Source organism: Rhipicephalus microplus, chromosome 10 (genome assembly GCF_043290135.1).
Source record: "Rhipicephalus microplus isolate Deutch F79 chromosome 10, USDA_Rmic, whole genome shotgun sequence".
Lineage (NCBI taxonomy): Eukaryota > Metazoa > Arthropoda > Arachnida > Ixodida > Ixodidae > Rhipicephalus > Rhipicephalus microplus.
The window spans coordinates 92,402,493-92,424,239 of record NC_134709.1 but is presented as its reverse complement, the minus strand read 5'-3'; the positions used below and the strand labels follow the sequence as shown (position 1 = coordinate 92,424,239).

The following is a 21,747-nucleotide window of genomic DNA, read 5'->3' as shown; positions in this document are numbered from 1 at the left end:
GCACGGCTGAGTTTTTCCATATGGGGATCTTTCAGCAAGTACGCGAGTGGAGTGCAAGCTTTCTCCACACGGTACGGACCAAGCCACTTAGTTGCGAGCGAGGTTGAGAACCCCTTACTGGCATCAATAAGAGCGTGGTTACGCTTCAAGACAAGATCGCCTACTTCAAAAACTGGGTCGCGATAACTGCGGTCGTATTGGGCCTTCTGCTGAGCCTTGGCTGACGCCAAACGTTGCCTTGCTTTGCAGAAAGCTCGACAAAGCCAGTCCCGAAGTGTCGACGCGTAAGCAGAGCAGTCTGCCAGCGCCTCCTCGTCCTCGAGCTGGCGTTGAGTGACGCTGGTCACCGGACTGGCCAACTGCCTTTAAGAGTTTAGGAAGGCGGACGAGAAACCAGTTGAGCGACTATCTGGTGTTCGAATAACGAACGCGAGCTCACTCAAATGGTCTGCCCATTCCCTTTGACTTTTGGCAAAGGCCGCCAACATCGGTTTGAGCGTACGATTGACGCGCTCCGTCAAATTGGACTGGGAATGGTAGGGTGAAGTGGCGCAGTGATGAATTCCGAGGGAACAGCACGTGACACCACACGCCCGAGTGGTGAAACACGAAGCATTGTCCGCGATGAGCCTTTCCGGGAAGTCGAACCGGCAAAACACTTCCTGCAGCTTTTCGCGCACCACTCACGCTGTCACCTTCCGAAGTGGGGAAAAGTTCCACCCATTTCGAAAAGTGATCAACGACTACCATCAGGTAATGAACCCCTGCTTACTTCTGGGAAATGGTCCCTTTAGATCGCAGGTGGCCACTTGCCACGGACACTCACTGACAATCAGTTTCATCAGACTGGACGGTTTGCCACCCCTTGATTTCATCGTTTGACAGACGCGGCAAAATCGGCAATAGCGAAACATGTCTCGCTTCATGCCGGGCCATGGCATAACGTGGCTCAATTTTGCAAAAACTTTCAAGCCAGTCAGGTGACCGGCTGTGGATTCGTCGTAGGAAGATCGCAACGCTGCGGCTCTCAGACTTTTGGGAATAACCACCTTAAACGGGTCGACGAACTCGTCGTCAGTGGCTATATACTTCAGCAGGAGCCCGTCATGGTCCAGCAAATATTAATCCGCCGGGGAGTCAGCGACACACGCTGGTTTGAACCCCCTATTCGCGCCCGCTGCAGGGCAAGCAGCGTCACGGCGCTCCATCTCTCTGAGACCGTCGCACATTTCGCGACAAACGGATCACTTTGCTGGGCCTTCAGAATCTCTTCTCTGCTGAAAGCGATTCCCATTCTCCCAAAATGGGGGAATCGCGCCCACACAGGACCGCAGCAACAACTGCTTGAGTCGGCGTTTCCATTATTTATTTATTTATTTATTTATTTATTTATTTATTTATTTATTTATGACATACTGCAGGCCCACGTAAGGGCCCAAGCGGAGGGGCATGGGAAGTACAAATTATAATAACCAGAGGGAAACAACATTGTAAGTAAGGAACGGGAAAAGAAACAATACAAAAGTTGGCATACAAACTAAGCATATGCAAAGCATATACAAGGCAACAACAAAAAGGCATACACAAGGCATATACAAAGCATAAAAAACTTAACATCTTAACTGAGCAATAGCGTCAATATTGGACAGCTGTTCACAAGGCAAGTTGTTCCAGTCTGTCATTGTACGCGGAAAAAATGAATACTTAAATACATTGGTTTTAGTGCTATAAGGCGTTAGGGATTGAGCGTGGCGATGCCTTGTCCGGTGTGCTTCGAGCGGAGTTATGAAAGGCTGCGGGTTAAGGGATAAACGGTTATTTTTCAGCAAGAACATGAATTTTAGTCTGAGAATTTTACGCCGTAGTTGTAATGTTGGAATGCTATTAGTTAGCATTAGGGTTGATGGGGAATCAGTTGAACGGTATTTGGAGAAAATGAATCTTATTGCTTTGCGTTGTATCATTCCTAATGCGTCAGTGTTACGTTTAGTGTAAGGGTCCCACACAGTGCATGCATATTCTAATTTTGGGCGGATTAGCGAGTAATAAGCTGTTAGACGAGTGTTGTGGGGAGCCTGTTTTAATTTATGCCTCAAAAAGCAGAGCTTACGGAAAGACGACTTGCAGATGTTAGAGATATGCGTATTCCAGGATAAATTGTTAGTAATAGTAACACCTAGGTACTTATATTGCTTAACTTCAATTAGGGCTTTGGAAGCGATATTATATGGAAAGGATAACTTTTTAACCTTTTTGGTGATTTTCATATAGACAGACTTTTCTGCCTTTAATTCCATATTCTATTTTCCACACCAGGATACGATATTTTGAAGGTTAGAATTACGTGCAGCTTGGTCGTCACTGCAAGTTATTTCATTGAACACCACACAATCATCGGCGAACAATCTGATTTGAACGGGCTCTGTAATTGTGTCAGTGATGTCATTAATGTAAATTAAAAATAACAAAGGTCCTAAAATGCTGCCCTATGGGACTCCCGAAGTTACTGGAAGTTCACCCGAGAAATTATCCTCGATAACAACAAATTGCTTACGGTTAGTCAGGTAGGCAGAAATCCAAATAATTAAATATGCTGGCAAGTCAATCATTTTGAGTTTTTATAAGGTTACAGTGCGAAGCAAGGTCAAACGCTTTCGTAAAATCTAAAAAAACTACATCAATTTGCCCAGATTTGTCAAGAACAGACGCAAAATCGTGAACGATGGAAGTCAGTTGGGTAACCGTAGAAAAGCCTTTACGAAAGCCAGGCTGGTACTTAGAGAGAATATCTCTATCAGAAAGGAATTTGTTAATCTCGTTTGCTATGATATGTTCAAGCAGCTTGCACGAACAGGATGTTAGTGAAATCGGACGATAGTTGGTTAAAATTGTTGCATCTCCTTTCTTAGGCACAGGTGCGACACGTGCCATCAACCAATCGCTAGTTTAGGGTTTGCTCTCGGCCTCATGGCCTTTGGAAAGCTCCCCCGCTCGGCCGCTTCGCGGTGCACCGCTTTCCTGGTTAGCAGCCAAGGTTTGTCCGCATGGGACTCACCCTTCTCGCCGAATGGCGTCGAAGCTGCTGTTTCGCCCGCGACGTTTGCATGTGCTAAGGCACCGCTAGCGGCTGTCGCACCGGGATCAAGGTCCTCGGCAGACAATGGGGCACGAGATAGCGCGTCAGCTACCACGTTGGTGCTCCCCTTTCGATACTGCACTGAAAAGTCATTGTGCTGTATCACGCGAGCCCAGCGCGCCAGCCTGCCGGCAGGCTCACGGTGCCGCATCAGCCAGCTGAGCGCACTGTGATCCGTTTGCACCACTAATTTCGTTCCATCAAGATAGACGTTAAACTTCCGCAGTGCAAACACAATGGCGAGGCACCCCTTTACGGTCACGGAATAATTTCTCTCCGCAGAGACCAAGGAGCGGCTGGCAAAGGCCAATGTCTGCAACTCGCCATCGTATTCCTGTAGGAGAACAGCTCCTAAAGCCAGATCGCTTGCATCAGTTTGTACAACGGATGATCTGGTCAGGTCGGGGAGCTTGATCTGCGCTGTCTCTGCTATGGCGTCAGGCAGTCCGTAAAATGCCTGCTGCTGCTCAAGTCCCCATCGCCACTCAGCAGACTTACCCAAGAGTTTGCTCAAGGGCACCTGCAGTCGGGCACAGGACGGAATGAAGGAACGGTAAAAGTTGACAATTTCTAAAAAGTGGCGAAAACCACGTACGTCCTTGGGCACGGGAAAATCGAGAATAGCTCGAAGTTTCTCGCAATCCGGCTCTATGGAGCCTTCGCCCAGCGTAAACCCGAGTAACTGAACGCGAGTCTGCGCTAATTGAACCTTAGCGGGATTTAATGTCCTCCCGGCGGTCTTCACCCTCTCGAGTACATCGGCAACATAGGCCTAATGCCTTCGAAGGTTCGTGAATAAATCACGATGTCGTCGAGGTAGCACATGCAGTATGACCACTTTGCTTCCCCGAGGACGCGGTTCATGAGTCTTTGAAAAGTCGCAGGAGCATTGCAGAGACCTAAGGGCATACGAGTAAACTCGAAGAGCCCTCTGTGGGACGTGAAGGCAGTTTTACACTGGTCACGGTTACCCATCCGGACCTGTAGGAAACCTTTAGAGGCGTCAAGCGTGGCGGTAAAGTACCGTGCATCACCCAGGTTACCTACGATAGAGTTTATCGTGGGGAGCGGACAGGCATCCTTACGAGTTACTCCATTCAGATGGTGATAGCCGACGCAAAGGCGACGACTGCCATGTTTCTTAAGCACCAACACAATTGGAGACGCCCAGGAGCTAGACGATCAGCAAATAATGCCAGCCGCAAGCATGTCAACCAGCAACCCATCGATAGTCTGCCTTTTGGCGAGACTGACGGGCCTGGGGTTACACTTCAAAGGAAACGCGTCACCAGTTTCGATCACATGGCTCACTAAATTGGTGCAGCCAGGTTGATTGGTGAAGAGCTCGTCATACTGACGTAACAGTGTTGACAGACGAGTTTTCTGTGCTTCATCCAACTGAGTCGTGGAGGTGACCAAAGGATGTAATGCCTGTTCGTATCGTGTCGGTTCATCCACACAGGGGTTTCGAGCCGACGAGCGCGGAACGCCGGGGTACGACCCCGAAGTTGGCGCACGACATGGTTCGTGCCGCGCCTCTCGTTCCCGAAGGGGACTGTGAAAGAGCAAATGCGTTGAGCCGGGGCTTGGCCCCGATTTCTGCGCAGGGCACGTTTCGGACGCTTCTGCGGCAAAGGCAACGGTAAGCCCCGCCGGGCTGATGAATGGCTTGAGTTGGCAAAATGGGCCATCACGATAGCTACCATTTGCAATGTTCACAACGATACTGGTTTTAAGGAGAAAGTCCCGACCAAGAATCACTGGAAATTTGAGCCCTGGAAGATGAACAAGATGGCAGCGTCTCATTCGATCTCCCCATTTTACAGTCACCCTTGCAGTGCCTGCCGAAGGGGCCACGTCTTTCGCAAGGGTGTATGTCGTTCGGCTGTCCCGCAAGCGCACTGAGTGCTTCTGCAAGTGGGACAACAGCTGTTTGCTGAAAAACGAGGCACTAGCACCCGTGTCCAGCAAAGCCGAAAATTCACGGCCGGCAATGGTGACCGGAATGAACGGCGCGTGCGTATCAACAATAAAAGTACTTGCCCCGCACGCAGGGGGAAGAAGCAAAGGTTGGGTAGCTCCTGCATTCACGAACGACCCGGAAGCCTGTTTCCCTGCCTCGCAGGAGGCCTGGATCCGGTGCATTCCCTTGCTATCTGCCCTTTTTCACGGCAGCAGTAACAGCACACTCCATTACAGTCTGTATTCCAAGACGGAGCAGCCTCAAGCTGTCGTGATCGGCTCACTATGTTATCGTAGGATACGTTTCTGCGAGCCGCACCTCCTTCATTACGTTAGGTCGGAAAGCGTCCCTGTATGAAGGTTTCAGGTGGAGCAGCGCAGGCTGCCCACCTTTCATGCGTAAAGGGGTCAAGAGCGCGATCGCTCAACTCCCACGCACAACCGGTTGCAGCCGCAAAAGCGGTGCCGAGAGGCTGTTGCCGTTAGGGAAGGGTCATGCCCCTCTCCAAGCGCAGCGAGGCTCAAGGGCACCGCTGGCTGGCGGCGGCGGGTGATAGGTACGCGCGGCGAGAATGTCGCCTTGAATGCGCTTCGCCTCGGCGGCCAACTCCTCGAAGTCACGGAAGTGGCCACCGCGCAGGTATGCCGACAAAGTCGGATGAGCCTGCCCTATCACCCGTTCAACGCACTCCTCGTTCGACACTCGGGGCTCAGCGACAGAAATAAGTTCATCGATCGCACGTACATACTCCTATAAAGACTCGTCAGGAGCTTGTGTACGGAGCTTGAGCTCTCGCCGCATCCTACTTTCGTAGTCAGCGGGTCAGAATTCGCGCAAGAAGACCACACGAAACTCCTCGAGGTTTGCTGCATGGTAACCGGTAAGCCGATATTATCTCACCGCCGTGTCAGTCAGTGCAGCTGGAAAAACAGTTCGAGCACCACCTTATCATCCATACCCATCGCTCTCTGAAAACATGACAGAGAGTCGAGGTAAATTGGGCGGTGAGCTGATCACCGTAACCGCTGTAGGGGCCGTTTCAAACAGACCACCACCCTGCGCCATTCCCAGAGCAAAATAGGCTCCTTGTGGGATTGGCCTGTTGTCAAACCAAAGGCGCACTTGGTGCGGCTACCATCGACAATTCAGGTGCCTGCTCAGCGTGCGTACGAAGTGTTGGTTGCACGGCTGATGGAGGGCGAAAGTCGGCGAGGGCCAAGGCCTGCGCCCCCTCCATTTCGTAGGGAACCGATTGCGAGCGCTGTGCCGACGAACTGCCATGCATGCCGAAGGGCGCATTAGCAGTCAGAGGCTCTAGTGCGTACTGTTCGAGTAGGGCAAGAGGCCCATTCCAAAACGAAGCGCCATCTCCAAAGGGAGTGGCTAGGCGCCTCGTGTCGTCACCGCAATAGGTGGTGCCGACACGAATGGGTGCCGAAAGGTTCCCGTCAATAGAGGCAATGACCTCCTTGTGCAACGCGGCATCCGCTAACTGGGACAGCGGACAAAAGTCCCGCGAATCAGCCATGTTGCGACGAGCTCGATTCACGCAGGCAAAAACTGACTCGCTAATAGCAGTCAAAAGCTAGAGCTTTTGATACCGCGTTGGGCGCCAGTGTGGTGTACACGTATCCCGAAGGAGTACAGCCACCAGCGTGAGTCCGATCTTAGCGAGCCACGGGGCACGTGTTAACTGTCGCCGTGGCGAGAACACGATACTGCTCAAAGTCGCAACACTTTATTGTGGCAACACCAAACGCAGTAAAGCCCGTTGCAAAGGCGCGACGGGAAAGCAAATAGGCTTATCCCCAACACGGGCACAAAATTGCTACACATGGCGCCACGTGCACGTCTCCACGGTAGAGGTGATCCACGGAGACACACAGATTAAGGCCCGGTTGCTCGAGCGAGAACAAAGGCGCTCGCGTCGGCTTCGAAGGGAGACGGGTCGGCGTAGCTAGGCCACGCACTAAGACACCGTAGCACCCTTCGGTCGTGCGTACGCAGTGGGGCAACAAAAAGTGAGCGTTTGCCTCGGGCGCAAGACGCCGTCAGCGAAGTCCGACGAACCCCGAGCGACGGGGGTCGACGGACAGAAAAGATTGCGTGGCTCACCGTTTGCAGTCCCGGAGAGTATCTGTCTGCCCGCTCCCGACACAGCGCACGAAAACCTCTCGGGAGACTCCGCGCGCGGCGCCACAGTCAACATCCGCTGCTGGTTGAGGGTGTTAAACGTCACTCCGCCCCCCCCCCCCGCGCGGCAGACAGCAGAGGAGGGGAGTCATGTCGGGACATGAGAACGGCAGAAAAGGCGGCAAAGCCCGCGCAAAGGCAGCGGGCTAGCCTCAATTCTCACAGGCCCCACCGCGGTGGTCTAGTGGCTAAGGTACTCGGCTGCTGACCCGCAGGTCGCGGGTTCCATTCCCGGGTGCGGCGGCTGCATTTCCGATGGAGGCGGAAATGTTGTTGGCCCGTGTACTCAGATTTGGGTGCACGTTAAAGAACCCCATGTGGTCAAAATTTCCGGAGCCCTCCACTACGGCGTCTCTCATAATCAAATGGTGGGTTTGGGACGTTAAACCCCTCAAATCAATCAACAAATCAATTCCCACAGGCTTCGTCCTTTTCAAGTGGCATTTCAAGCTTTCACAAGTAATAACCCAACTAGCTGAATAACGCACTTTGCTGACCTTTTCTGCTACTTTTAAGGGGTAAATTCGTGGTAGATCACTGAAGTAAATACACTTCGCAGGCTTAACCATAACACGCGCATGCTAGAATACGGGCCCACATACAAATATGAAAATATCCGTGTAGTTATGAGCACTCGCTTCATATAAAGACCTTAGGTTTTTCACTTCGTTGCGTGAGAAGACAAGAGGCTTTAGCACCACTCACATCATCAGCTGAAAGGGTGTAATAAGTATAGGGCTACTAATGTGATTTGTAAAGAAGAGAAATAAAAAAAAAACACCCGTTGGTCGGACATGCTGGCCTATTATCTCTCTCGTCTTCCTCCTACTCGCTCCAGCCACCAAATCGCGTTGCCGTGCTGGCTCTTCACACTCGGCCACGCTGCGAACCTGGCAAACAGAAAGAAGCAACAATTAAGTTCGAATGATGCACTCGTTTCGTCAAGCGTGACGCGTGCAGTGTGCAAAGTTATTTCTTTTTGCGTAGCTCAAATTCAAAACTTGTATCCGAGATGCAAACGTGCCAGGTATTCCAACCTAGGCGCTCGGAGATTGTGGAGGCTCCTCGAACTTCGTGACTATCTTCCGCCCGAGCGGCTGCCGCCCCTTTGTACCCACACCTCGTCTCCAATGTTGCACTCCATGGCAGGTCACCAGCAGCGGTCGTAATAGTGCTTGTGTCTTACTTGTGCTTATACTTGCCGCTTCTCATCACTGCAGCTTTCAGCTTCTGGCCGGCGTGGGACGCGAACAGGAGCGTCCAGGCTAAGGATTGCTTTTAGTTGGGGCAGTTTTCTATACACGAGTTCTAATGGTGTCACATCGGTACACGTCTGCAGCACCATGTTAACTGCATAGCCAGCCGCCCGAACGTGGACTTCCCAGTCGGCCTCTCCTTTCTTGTTGACTTTGGTGTATGAAGCGAGTCTTGCTTGAATACTTTGATTAGTGCACTCAGTGAGGCCGTTTGCTTGAGGATGCGTAACGGTGCTGTAAGCCTGCCTTAGAAAAGTACTTTCGTAGTTTCCGGCTGCAAATTGTTGTTGCACAGTAAGATATCAGTTTCTGTGGCAAGCCACACCTCCGTTCAAATCCGCACTACAGGAAATTGAAGAAATGAACGAATTCAAGTGACGGCACGGCTGCCACTTCCACATATTTAAAAAGATAGCCTACAGCCACATTGATATATTGGTTTCCTGTAACGGTGGTGGGGAGCAGCCCAACGTATTCAATGCCCATCGTATGGAAGATCTGGTCGGGTATCTGAACATATCCAGGCTGGCACCCCGGAAGCCCTTTAAACTTCTGACATATGGTTCGCAACTGGCGATGTAAGAGCACACAGTGCGCTGCATTTGTGGCCACCAGAAACGTTTTTCAGTTCACGAAGCGTGGCTCGTTGCCTGATGGGCCCTCGTTTGGATTCACCATGAATAGCCTGGACTACATCGGTGAACAAACATTTAAAAACGGCGAGTAGGTATCGTTCTTCCGAGAGGGCCTGGTACCACCGACGATGGCACAAAACATCATTGCCCATTGAGAACAACGCATTTGTTTACGTACTCGTTACTGTTGCAATTATTGACGCCAAGTCCTCGTCCTTTTCTTACGCTTTGCGCACGTTTACTTGCGCAAAGCAGATTTGATTTTGTTTGCTTTCTTCAACACACATGAGTGGAATGCGTGACAAGACATTGTGTATTGAAGACCCAAGTGCGGTGATGGACGTCGTATTCTTGGAGCGCGATAATCCACCGAACAAACTTATGCTTGAGTTGTTGCTTGGAAAACATCCAAGTTAAAGCAGTATTATCGGTTACCACGGTCAACCTGCGCACGAACAGATGATGGCAGTATTTATCGTCCACGCTCCAGACCACTGCCAGACATGGTAGCTCATAATGTAGATAGGGGCGTTCGGTGTCGGAGAGTTTTCGGCTGGCATAAGCGCCGATGTCTTCAACACCATCGGCATTCCGCTTGAGTAGCACTGCCCCTAGACCAACTTGGCTAACATCAGCGTGTACTTCAGTGGTACATTCATCATTGAAGTACTTAGTGAAGGGCAGGCAGTGAGTTTTTGTTTTGTCGTCCGCAAAGCAGTTTCTTGCGCGGAGCTCCATTCAAACTGGACGCCCTAGTTAAGGAGATCAGTTAGGGGAACTGCAATAGATGCGAAGTGTGGACTCGACCTCTACAAGTAAGATGCCGTACCCATGAAAAATTAAACTTGTTCTACGCTGGCTGGTGTTAGATATTCCAACACTGCTGCGATGCGCTCCGGCAGCCGCTGTAAATCATAAGGAGAAATGCTTGCCCTAGGTGTGCTATCTTATACAACCAGAACTGGAATTTATTACGATTTAAGCGGAACTTCGCGTCTTAGAGTCTGCATAGCATTTCGTTTAAATTGCGCAGCTGTTCGTCCTTGGTGGTGTCAACGACGAATAAGTCATGTAAGTAAACCTCTCTGGCTAGGGGCTGATAGGATAGTATGTGATAGGGGCTCTTCGGAGCCCCAGTGGCATGCGATTGAATTTGTATAGGCCTGGCGGAGTGCAAAAGACTGTCTTACACTAGTCGTTGTCAGCAACGCTAATCTGCCAGTACTCTGCTCGTAAATCGAGAAACGATAAGAACCTGCAGTGGCGACCTATGTCAATAGCGTGTCGATGCCAGAAAATGGGTACAAATCAGGCATTGTGCACTTGTTAAGCTGCTTGTTCTACGCAGAACCGCATGGATCCACCCTTCTTACACACGAGCGCGACAGGCGCTGCGCGGGGACTTGAAAAAGGCCTAATTATACCCGCAAAGAGCATCTCGCATACTTGATCTGCGATAACGGCGCGCTTATCTCAGCGTATTTTCTAAGCGGTACGCATATCGTAATGCTGCCTGGTTGGTGTTCGGTGCAAGAGCATCTTAGTGCCTAGGAGGTCTGTTGTAGTGGCGACGAATAATAATTCATGCCAGGCCAACACAACTTGAGGATAGCTGGCCTCGTGGTGGCTCACCTCTCATAGTTGACAGGGGCACCTCCGTAGCCTCATCTGATGAAGGCCGGGGGTCTATACGACCATGATTAATGGTGGTGCGGACGTCGTCAGTCAGTAGGAAATCTGCACCCAGCATCGTGTTGGCATACGGGTCCTCTAAGACAGAAATAGTTGGGAGAAACTTTGTTCCTGCTGCCGGTCGGACATTCACGTCTATTATCGCCACAGGAGTTGCGATGCCTCCAAATCCACGGACAAATGGCGTCAGGAGCGTGACGTCAGTGGAGCACCATTCATGCAGCACCGGCACCAACAAGCGCTGACAAGTCGCCAATCTTTCGACACGCACCGGTAACAGTACAGTTTGAAAGGCTTAATATTTAATGCGAAACTGGGACGCTTGGTGACACTCCTTGAAGTTGTGTCGAAGACGTCCGGCGGTAAAGCCGCCCGGTCGCGTGGAGGTGGTTGGGGACTGTCGAGCCTGCTGCGGCATGCCTAAAGTGAGGCGGCGTCGAGTACTCTGATGAAGATCTGTGGTCTTGACGGATAGTGAAATTCCCGCCACCTTAGAGGACAGAATGGCCGCATGAGTGGCGTCACACACTCCGTCGACAGCGCACTGTCGTGCAGCGGGTTACTGCCTCGTGATGACACAGTCGTGAAGATTGATATGTGGCCCCACTGCGGTGGCCTAGTGATTAAGGTACTAGGCTGCTGAACCGCAAGTCGCAGGTTCAAACCCCGGCTGCGGTGGCTGCATTTCCGATTGAGGCGGAAATGTGGTGGTCCCGTGTGCTCCAGTTTGGGTGCAGGTTAAAGAACCCCAGGTGGTCGAAATTTCCGGAGCCATCCACTACGGCATCTCTCATAATCATATGATGGTTTTGGGACGCTAAACCCCACATATACAACAATTGGCTGAACACCAATGCGGAATATAATAGTGATGTTTACCGACCAATAGGAAAATATTTACTAAATCGGGGGGCTCTAAATTTCACCCATGAATAATGGTATTTATTGTCCGTGTGAATAGATTGCCCGAAGAAATGGTCGACGAAGCGGCCATCCAATGAGAACTCATCATACTTTTGAAGGCCCTCCTTGGCCGGGACTATGGTGACGGAGCCCGTCGACGCAGTACTACCGTTATTGTCAGGGCCTCGTCAGCGTTGTGTAATCTCACTTCTGTGACATTGGCTGTCGACGAAGTACTACCATTGGAGTTGGGGGCTTCTCTGCGTTCTTTATTCTGACAGCAGCGACGTTGGCCGTTGACGCAGTACTAGCCTTAATAACTAGGGGGCTCGTCAGCGTTATGTAATCTGACTACAGTGGCGTTGCCCGTGGACGCAGTGCTACCATTAGAATGAGAGGCTCTGTCAACGTGTTGTAATCGTGACTAAAGTGATGGGTGCCCGTCAGTGCTGTACCATCGTCAACCAGTGACGTGACAGTTGTTTTTGTGCTTACAACATTTGCCAACTGTGGCTTCATAATTATTTTTACAATAATAATTAAAGAAGGGCTTAATCGTGAGAAGCTTCTGTTTCATTATATAGGACACATTCATCTGTGCACTAGAGAATGCACACTCTAATATTGTTGGGCATATCAATAGAGAAAACTAAGACGAGCAGCGTAACCAACACACTACCTTGGGGTACTCCAGATATATATATATAAAAGACCATAGCTCTAGTTTCCTAGTATAGCGTACTCTTCCTTATGGGAGTGGTAGAATTAAAACCGTATATCCTTGAACACATGTTTGAAAGTTTTATCAGATTTGGTGCACGTTACAGAACCCCAGGTGGTCGAAATTTCCGGAGCCCTCCACTACAGTGTCTCTCATAATCATATGGTTGTTTTGGGACGTTAAACCTCCCATATAAATCAAATCAAATTTTTATCAACCTTTAGGAGCAGTTTTTGGTGAGAAACTATAGGAAAAGCTTTGGCAAAGAAAGGAATATTATGTCTATTTTTTGCGTTGATTTAAGGCACTATAAAGATGATCAGTCAACTCAACCACCTTAGTTACCATGAAGTTCTGCTTCCGAAAACCATGATCACTCAAGTTTATGAAATGAAAATTGTTTATACATACCGATAACTGCTTTACCCAATGCGTTCAAGCAATTTCGAACATATAACAGTTAAGGCATTAAGTATGTAGTTAGTAAGATCCAACTTACTACCACCTTCACAAACAGTACAACATTTGCGAAAAAAAGGATAAGAGTAAAGTTTCCTAGTGCAGCATACTCTTCCCTAAGAAAGTTGTGGAATGAAAACCACATAATAATCAAAAAGTTTTTTGAGATTTAGCATTCTTTAGGAGCAGTCTTGGGCGAAACATTTTATCAAAAGTTTTGGCAAAGTGAAGAAATAATATGTCTACTTTTTTGCGTCGGTTTAAGGCACTATAAGGATCAGTCAACTGAACCACCTCAGTTACCGTGAATTTCTGCTTCCAAAAACAATGTTCACTGCAATTTATAAAATCGAAGCAATCTAGACATACCGACAACTGCTTTACCTGATGCGTGCAGTGAATTCGGAAGATATAACAACTAAGGAATTAAGTATGTAGCTACTAAAATTCAACTTACTTCGGCCTTCACAAACAGTAAATATTTGCAAAAAAAGGATCATAGCGATAGTTTCTTAGCACAGCATGCTATCCCCTATGGGAGGGGTAGAATGAAAACCACATATTAGTCAACAAATTGTTGATAGCTTTGTCAATCTTTAGAAGCAGTCTTGTGTGATAAACTTTATCAAAAGCTTTGACAAAGTAAACGAATATTACGTCTGCTTTTTTGCGTTGATTAAGTCACTAGAAAGATCATCAGTCAACTCGACCACCTTAGTTATCAAGTTTTGCTTCCGTAAACCATGATGACTGCAATTTATGTAATTGAAGTAATCTAGACATACCGATAACTGCTTTAGCCAATGTGTTCAAGCAGTTTGTAATATATACGAAATGAGGAACTCAATGTGTAGTTACTAAGATCCAACTTACTACCACCTTCACACACAGCAAAATATTCGCGCATTATTATGCCATTCGAAAGCAAGAAGAAAGTGAAGAGTGATTTATCACAGTAATTGATTTAGTAGACCAGTGCGCTATTCTATTTAAAATTGTTAGGAATGTTACCGACACCACTCTTTATGCTAGCGATTTCCAGTAAAAGATTCAAGAGCCCCTATTCGTTACCCAACACCATTTAGGTGATTGATTTATTTAAATTAGGTCAACCTTCGGTGCGGGACATCATGTTTAGTGGGAGCATAGTGAAAAATTAGGTGAGCGACTAGCCCCACATTCTTGGCAATGCCATCGAAATGTCGGCTTTGACATCTCTAATGACCATTGTTTGATGATTCGGGGCACCATCACTATTTTTTACTGCAGCAGGTGAGTCGGAATATCAGAACCCTTATAAATAACCGTCAGAAATGAAAAGTTGCATTCTTCTATCTTGCAACCATACATAGGGAAGAACTGGCTTCTACCAATCAAAATGACTGTGACGAAGCTTATATAAAAGCTAATAATTTGGTCTGAGAGCTTTTAAAGTGTCTGCTTTGTAAAACCTCGCCTTAAAAAACTACTTGATCAACCACAGTGAATTCACCCTAGAATTTTTTTTGCTTTAGAGGTTGAACAAAGTCCTTTTCTGAAAGGGCTACGCCTCCCTTCCTGCTGCAAAACTTCTCTCGACTTCCTTAATGTACAATATTTTGTGTCTTGCAACACTAGTTACTGTCATATGTGCGTTCATGGATTTTTGAATTTTTTGCACATCCAGATGGTGAGCACTCGAGAAAAGATCTGGATGACGATGCGCACTTACGATAATCCACGGCGGGACTGCATCTACTGGTTGAACAACGGGCTCAATGACACCGATTATGACTTTTTTTACTGGGAGCGAAGGCTACCGAGACCAAGTCGTTGGAACAGTGGAGTAGCGTAAGTTGCTTGCAGCGTTAATGAAATAAAAGTAATGCATGAACACATACTTGCATTCTGGTCGGAACTTCACAAAAGCAGGTGACACTGCCACTTTATGCCACGCTTCATTTGTGTCAGTACAACAAACGTACCATGAAAAACCTGGGGTCGAATTTGGTTTTCAAAATGGTTCATTAGACGAGGCCATGACGCCGAATTTCCACTCATATGCTTTGTTTTGTTGTTTGATCTTTGCGTGTTCACAAACAAACTTGCGAAGTAATAGTGCGACAGAATCGACACTTTCACTACTTGGTTCAGATACATTGTACAACTGTTGTTTTAGCGCACGAAGAGACACAAAGAAACACACGACAAGCGCTTGGTCTGTGTTTCTTTGTGTATTTTCTTGCGCTGAAACCATAATTATACCTTAAATATTGGCACATTTGATTGAGTGTTAACTTCAAAAGCAAACTTTTTCGTAATTTGCCAGCAACACGAGTGCCTGACCGCAGTGGTGCTCTCAGGACCCGTGATGGAAGAAGCGACTTGGCTTTGCGAGTGTGTTTCTTTCCCACCGATTTCGTTTCGTGTTCCACTGCATGTACCACACAGACATTTCGGCTATGTTAAGCTTGGCATTGAAAACTGAACGATTGTGAGAGATCTGAAACTTGTGGTCAGCTCACTACTCAGCGTAGCAGATGATCACCACGGGTTCACGCTTAGCGAGCCGCAGAGCTGCGACTCCGTCACCTACTCGCGTGTCGCACCGCTCCGCGCGCACTTAACTAACAAGGCGTTTAGCGCAGCGTGGCAAAATAGACAGTGTTCGAATAACAGATATACACCAACACTTTATTGCTGTTGGCGGCACCCCGAGCAACAGTACAACGTCCGCTCCCGGAACGCAGAGAGCAAAGGCTCCCGCACGCGGAAGTTCACATTAAGGGGAATACCCTTAACACGTCGCAGCTGGCCAATGCGAGCTTTCACATGCCGGTCGGAAAAAGGTCCCTTGCGGCTATGCTGCGCACTCTCAAGATGACCACTGGGCCTGGTCGCGAAAGTTAGGGCAAACCTCGTACGCGTAGGCCTACGGCAAGTGCGGCTTGGTGTGGTATGACCACTTCAAGCACTAGGCACCGCTGTTGGCTAGGCGTACGGTACCGAAGCTAGCACTCGAGTAAACACGCCTGCCGAGGTGCCAAAGCCACCCCAGACAGGCTACATTCCGGCGATTCCCAAAGGGGACGCTAACGAAGGAAACATGTCCTTACCCGGCGCCGCGGAGTGGCTATTAAAAGAGAGAAAAGAAGAGAAAAGCGAGCCCCGTTATTGTCTGCTTCAATGAGCGACACCGCCACAGTAGCTCACGAGGGATGGGGGTGAGGAGGGATAAAAAGGATAGGAGTAAAGATGTGGGAAAGCCGAAGAAGGAGAAGAGAAGAAGAGACGTGTGGTGGTAAGCCACAGCGAGCGAGGACAAACCGAGGGGATAGAAGAGATAGGAAAGATGGAGCACGGTCACTGGAGTCCGAGGACGGGGCGCACCTGCGAGAGCTCCTTTCGGCGTCGGTGGATGGCGTAGAACAAGTCCAGTAAGTCAGAGCTGCACTGTCGTCGGAGGTGGAAGGTCGTCGGCGGCAGGAGATGACGTAGGGCGAGCCCAGTCGGCCAGAGCCACGATGACGCGGGAGATCGCAAGCGCGCGGAGCGCGCGAGCGCACAACCGGTCGGCCCGAAATCCAGCAAGCCTACCCGGCGCCGACCAACGCAAGAGAGACGCGTGTTTGGAATTGCTGACCCTGCATCGCACGAAAGAGGAAAAAAAAGAGTGCGAGGAGGACGCTAGTACTAGCCTCAGGATTGCTTGTGCGCTATTGGTTCGCCTCTGGAGGTGACGTGCTGGTGACGCGCGTGCTGGTGACGTGGTGAGACCGACTAAAGTTGCACATCTGCACCTCATTTTCAGCCATGCTGCCCGCACCCTTTCCGGCTAAGCGGCACAGCCCTTGCCACAATTCGTGGTAACGAGGGACGGGGTCTGGGTTACTCTATGAGGTAGCGAAGAAAAGACTTCAATTGGGTGCTCGAGCTGTCTATTCAGACGCCGTGGAAGCCTCGGAGGGGGCATTGTTAACTACCCAAGATTGCCCACTTCGAGGTCATTTGAAGCAAAGACATGGCGAGAATTTTCGCTCAGCCGCCGATCTCCCGAAGACACGCCGGCAGTCACTGTCGTCGTCTCGGAGCCACGAAAACACAGAGAAGTGTTAGCAGGCTGTTCCATCGTGCCAAAGCACCATCGCCTTTTTGGTTCTTGGATGGATCGCTACCGTGTGGCGAGGGCACGAGCGAGTGAATTTCGATAAGATGGCGATAGCACGGTGATTGATTCAATGACCGAAGAGGTTCCGACTGTTAAAGTGAAGTGCTTCCGCGACGCCTTCAGCACAGACAGCAGCAATGCAACTAATACGACGTGGATCGCAACTAATACGACGTGGATCGTCGTATTAGTTGTCTTACTGTAGCTGGTGAGGCACTCTTGCGCATCCGTCCGTGCTGTGGTTGACGAGGAGGCACCTCACTTCAGATGGGCCGGCCGAACTTGCGTCTATTTCGCACGTAAATGTGCACGAGGCTTCCATTCATTCGGAAGTGCGTCGTGGACCGAAACACGGTTCACGTTTGATGTGTTAGCGTCCAATTCAGACGTGAGGCGTCTGGGTGTCTGTCATGGCAGTCGGAATCGCGTTTCTGCAAAAGCAGTTGGAACTGATATGGTGTGTGACAGAAGTGCGATGCATGTGATCGAACGTCAGATGGTAATTTCGAACTCTAATTTCCACATGAGCACCGACCATGCCAGCAGTGGTGTGTATGATGTAGTGGTGAATTTAATAAAACAAAACAAAAAAGTCACTCTTCTACAACTTTTGCGGGTAGCACGGTTCGGCTCAGATCTTACAAGAAGAGGGAAACAGGGATGCAGAAAGGTAGAGAAAGAGTGTGGTGGCCGTTCGTGGGTGCTTCTCTATACAATAGAGCAGCCGGTAAAACTCCGCACATTCCATCGCGGGCGCATGCATGCGTCACCAGCACGTCACCTACAGGCGTGCATGTCCTTTACCCAGAGGAACCAATAGCGCGCGAACAATTCTGACGCTGGCAGTGAAGTCCTCCTCACACTCTTTCTTTTCGCTCTTTCGCGCGATGCGGGGCCAGCAATTCCAAATACGCAAGAGAGACCCTTTTAGGCACGGTGCTTTTCGGCATGCACGTGACTAGGCCTCCCGGTGCTCGCCGCCCCCAAGAACATACACCACGCCCACGCGTGTCGCCATCTATCACCACGCGCTGTTACCAGAACGTGGATAAAGAGATGAGCGGCTGTACGGCGGAATGCCCACGAAATGGTCGCGGGTACACCTGAAAAACCCACAAACTGAAGTGGCAAACTTCCAGTATACACTCGAAAAATACATTGACGTGACACGCGCCATGGCGAAATCGCGGTCGACGGCGGCGAGCGGAGCTTATCGGCGGCGACTTCTAGTGAACTCATTGCGATGAAATGTCCTTTTCAACGTCCAGTTTTATGTAAGTACAGGCAGAATAAACCTTGCACTCCCATGTTTCACTGAATGCCACAATTTTTTCGGTGACCGTGGCATCGCCCCTTTAACAATGGCTATATGAAAACAAAGTGTTACACACCTCGGTCCAACATAATTAAACAAAGTTTCTTAACTGTGTTTGAACACATGTATTTACTTGTTTCCAGCGTATTTTATTACCTTCGTGGTGTTCCTTCTCGAGCCAGCACCAAGTTCAGCTTGGAATATTTGCCCTTACTAACCAGGGAAGCTTTCTCAGCGTTTTTAACCTAAAGGGGCCCTAAAAAACTGTTTTGTGTAACCAAGAAATTAAATCACTGGAAAAGCGTATAACCTCAAAAATTGAACGCCACAAAAATTTTAAGAGTTTGTCCAGTACTAGTGGAGTTGCAAAGAAAAGTCACACGCTGCAATCACATTCTCTCTTCTCTCGTCCCGACAGAAGCACTGGAAGCTCAGCAGGAAAGGGTGGGAGGGGAAAAAAAACTGTTACTGACACCTCGGGACCTTGACCATTTTTTTTCCTTTTTTGGGGGGGAAGGGGGGAGCGACCTTCAACAGAAAAATTTTGGTCTGTCTGCCCATTTGTCTATTTGTCCACCTCAAACGATAGCCTAAAGTCTAAACAGCACTAAAGATAACCCCAACCGACGACCCCGTTCGCAGCGCTCACCAATATTGCTGAAGGTTCAGCGCTCCTACTTGTGTGATCGTCAAATAAAAAGCAATATTGCGCATATCGGAGGCACCATAACAATACGTAAATATTCTGTATGTGCGTCTTTTACTAGAAATGGCACACAGAAGTAATTCTGAGGAACGTAGCACTCATCACGCTGCGCTGACGATGCAGTGCTTGCACGAAAATGCAAGTTTTTCATTGCGCTGCTAAGACGACATGGTGGTGGCACCTACCCATCGGCTTGCGTTCCACACCTTATCACCTCTAAGACGGGCGCGCACGCCATGCGCGCTTTGTTTTCTAAGATAAATGCTAGATAGCGCTCATGTCTGACGTGTGACGTGACGTGATGGGCTCGTTCGCCTCCACTGCACGCTCGAGGCGCTCTGACGCAGCGCCTGCAGAGTACCATTCACCAACTTTCTTGCACAGAACATCAAATAAACGTTTTTTTTTACTCCGTCCAGAAGCAATACTATCGTCTTTAAGCAACATTTGCAGTACAACATGTATATATAGATACGGGGCCAATTTTTTTCTTCGAATATGTGGCTATTTTAGTGCAATTGGGTGCGCACGCGTGGAAAAGTGACGGCCTCTCGCGGCGACCTAGTAACAACTGAGTGCGTCATGTTCAAATCAGCACATGGCTGACAAATCGGCTTATTGGGCTTATTTCCCGTCATTTGTTGAAAGAAGAGAAAGCTATTTTTAGCTGACTCTAATAACTTATTGTGAATTCCAAGCCGCGTGCTGCGCTATAATATTTGGCGCGTGTGTTTTAGGGAGCCTCTACTATCGGTCAGCAGCGTTTTCGGACCAAGCTCAAAAAGTGTTGCAGGGCTCCTTCAACAAGACACTTCTGTTGTCAGATACTTCGTAGATGCTGAAGTATAGTTTGCCGCAATCATGAGACTCCTTACAAGCTTCGGCTAATTTAAATATTATAGAGTAGTTTGGTGTAGAAGCTTAGAGGTTTTGTGTTACGCGATGATTCACATATTAGCTATTAAAGAGCACATGACAATGTGTAGCAAACGTCAATTATTCTTTTAAAATATATGGCGGCTAACCAGTAGGTAGTTTGTGATTCCAAAGTAGCTGCATAAATAGCTTTGAAGCTGCTGGTAGAGTAGAAAGGAGCTTGGTCGAAGTTCTGAAATCTGCCCTTTCATGATGCCGCAGCGCACATGCCCTTACCTGGCGGTATTGTCACGACATTTGTCCGGGTTTTGGAGTCAGACGCCTTTGTTCAGCATTGCCAGTTTTCGCGGCTCCTACCAAAACTCTACCATAGCTTCAGAGGGCAGCACAGAAACATTTAAAGGCAGATTCTTTGGAAGCGTTTGCGTGTTATCGCTTGTGATTCATTCATATGACATAACTTACTCTTATGATCTTATATAGAAGTATGGTGTGATCAAACGAGTACGTCATCGTTTTTCGGCTGTGATCTGCTATGATACGCACTTATAACGGTAATTACATGGAGTAGTTAGCAGCAAATAATTAATGTACGTGAACAATATACTTATTTTATCCTGTAACTTTTTATTAGAATTATCTTGATACGGCAACGCACACGCACATATTGTAGTCCGTTAGACTTAACACACTTACGAAGCAGGTAGGTAGCGTGGTTAGTTACAATTTTGTAAGGAACTAACCATTCGAGCCGGAGCTATCCACTTGCTACGAAGGTAAAAAGGTCCGCTGACCTGCGTTTTACTAACTTAACTAACCAAGAAATTTTTGTGACAACTGATTGATTCGCAATTATTTCACGAATATGTCGACTTATTTTCAAGAACACACTTGTGACCTAGCATATCAATCTGCAACTGGAGACTGAGTGACCCACTAGATGGGAAGCAGCTTTTTGACTTACCTTTGTAACGCTGTCAACCCGTCCGCACCACGCTCCTCTGGCCACAGGTGTTCGAGCGATTCCACGTAGCTCACGCCTTTCCTGGCAGTGCACACGCGTTGACGCCACCCTCTTCTAAGCGTGTCGCCGATCGCCGCGTGTATTATATCGTGCTTCGTTCTCCATACCGCTCGCAACGTTCGAGCGAACAGTTTTTCTGCGATAAAACTTGGAGAAAACCCAACACGCCTCCCATATCTTCACGTTTCAAACAAACATTGACTCCTGTAAAGTCTACAACTGGTATCTTATCAAACCATTCTTTCAGCACCCGTGTCAACGCGCGCTTCATCCGGGTCACCGCCGTGCGCACCACTGCTGTTTCGCATTCCAGTGGAGTTACCTTCGTTTAGATGGTCCATAGTTCGTTATTTTGCCTCCCATTGGTTCGATTGTTTATCTAAAAAACAGAACATCCTACTGCGTTATACTTTCACTTGAACTTTCGAGCAAGTTCGCTTTGTCATGAAAAAAGACGTCAACAAATGTTGTGATCCCCTTCTTCTTCGGGTCGTGCATTTGTCTACCCAACAAAAGACTGCTAAACAATACTATGGGAACTTTTACAATGAAGCTAATGACTGGCTGATCGAAGTTCTTTGTGCTATCATCTGTTTTCCTCGGGACATATTGCAGCCCTATACTTCAGATGGTAGAATACCATTTGTTTTGCGGAATCAAGAATGCCAAGACTAAGTTCAATTGATAGTTGTAAATGCCGCAAAACAGTGACAATATACAG

General features: G+C 48.6%; 1 protein-coding gene across 2 annotated transcripts in view; it reads left to right on the top strand.

The window, feature by feature from the left end:
• LOC119180910 (uncharacterized) overlaps positions 1–21,747 on the top strand; it is a 182,884-nt gene that overhangs the window by 13,226 nt on the left and 147,911 nt on the right. For both annotated transcript variants that reach the window (XM_075875877.1, XM_037432047.2), the window contains exon 2: positions 14,625–14,788. In XM_075875877.1, the coding sequence (XP_075731992.1) occupies positions 14,625–14,788 (164 nt within the window). The remainder of the gene's footprint in view (positions 1–14,624; positions 14,789–21,747) is intronic.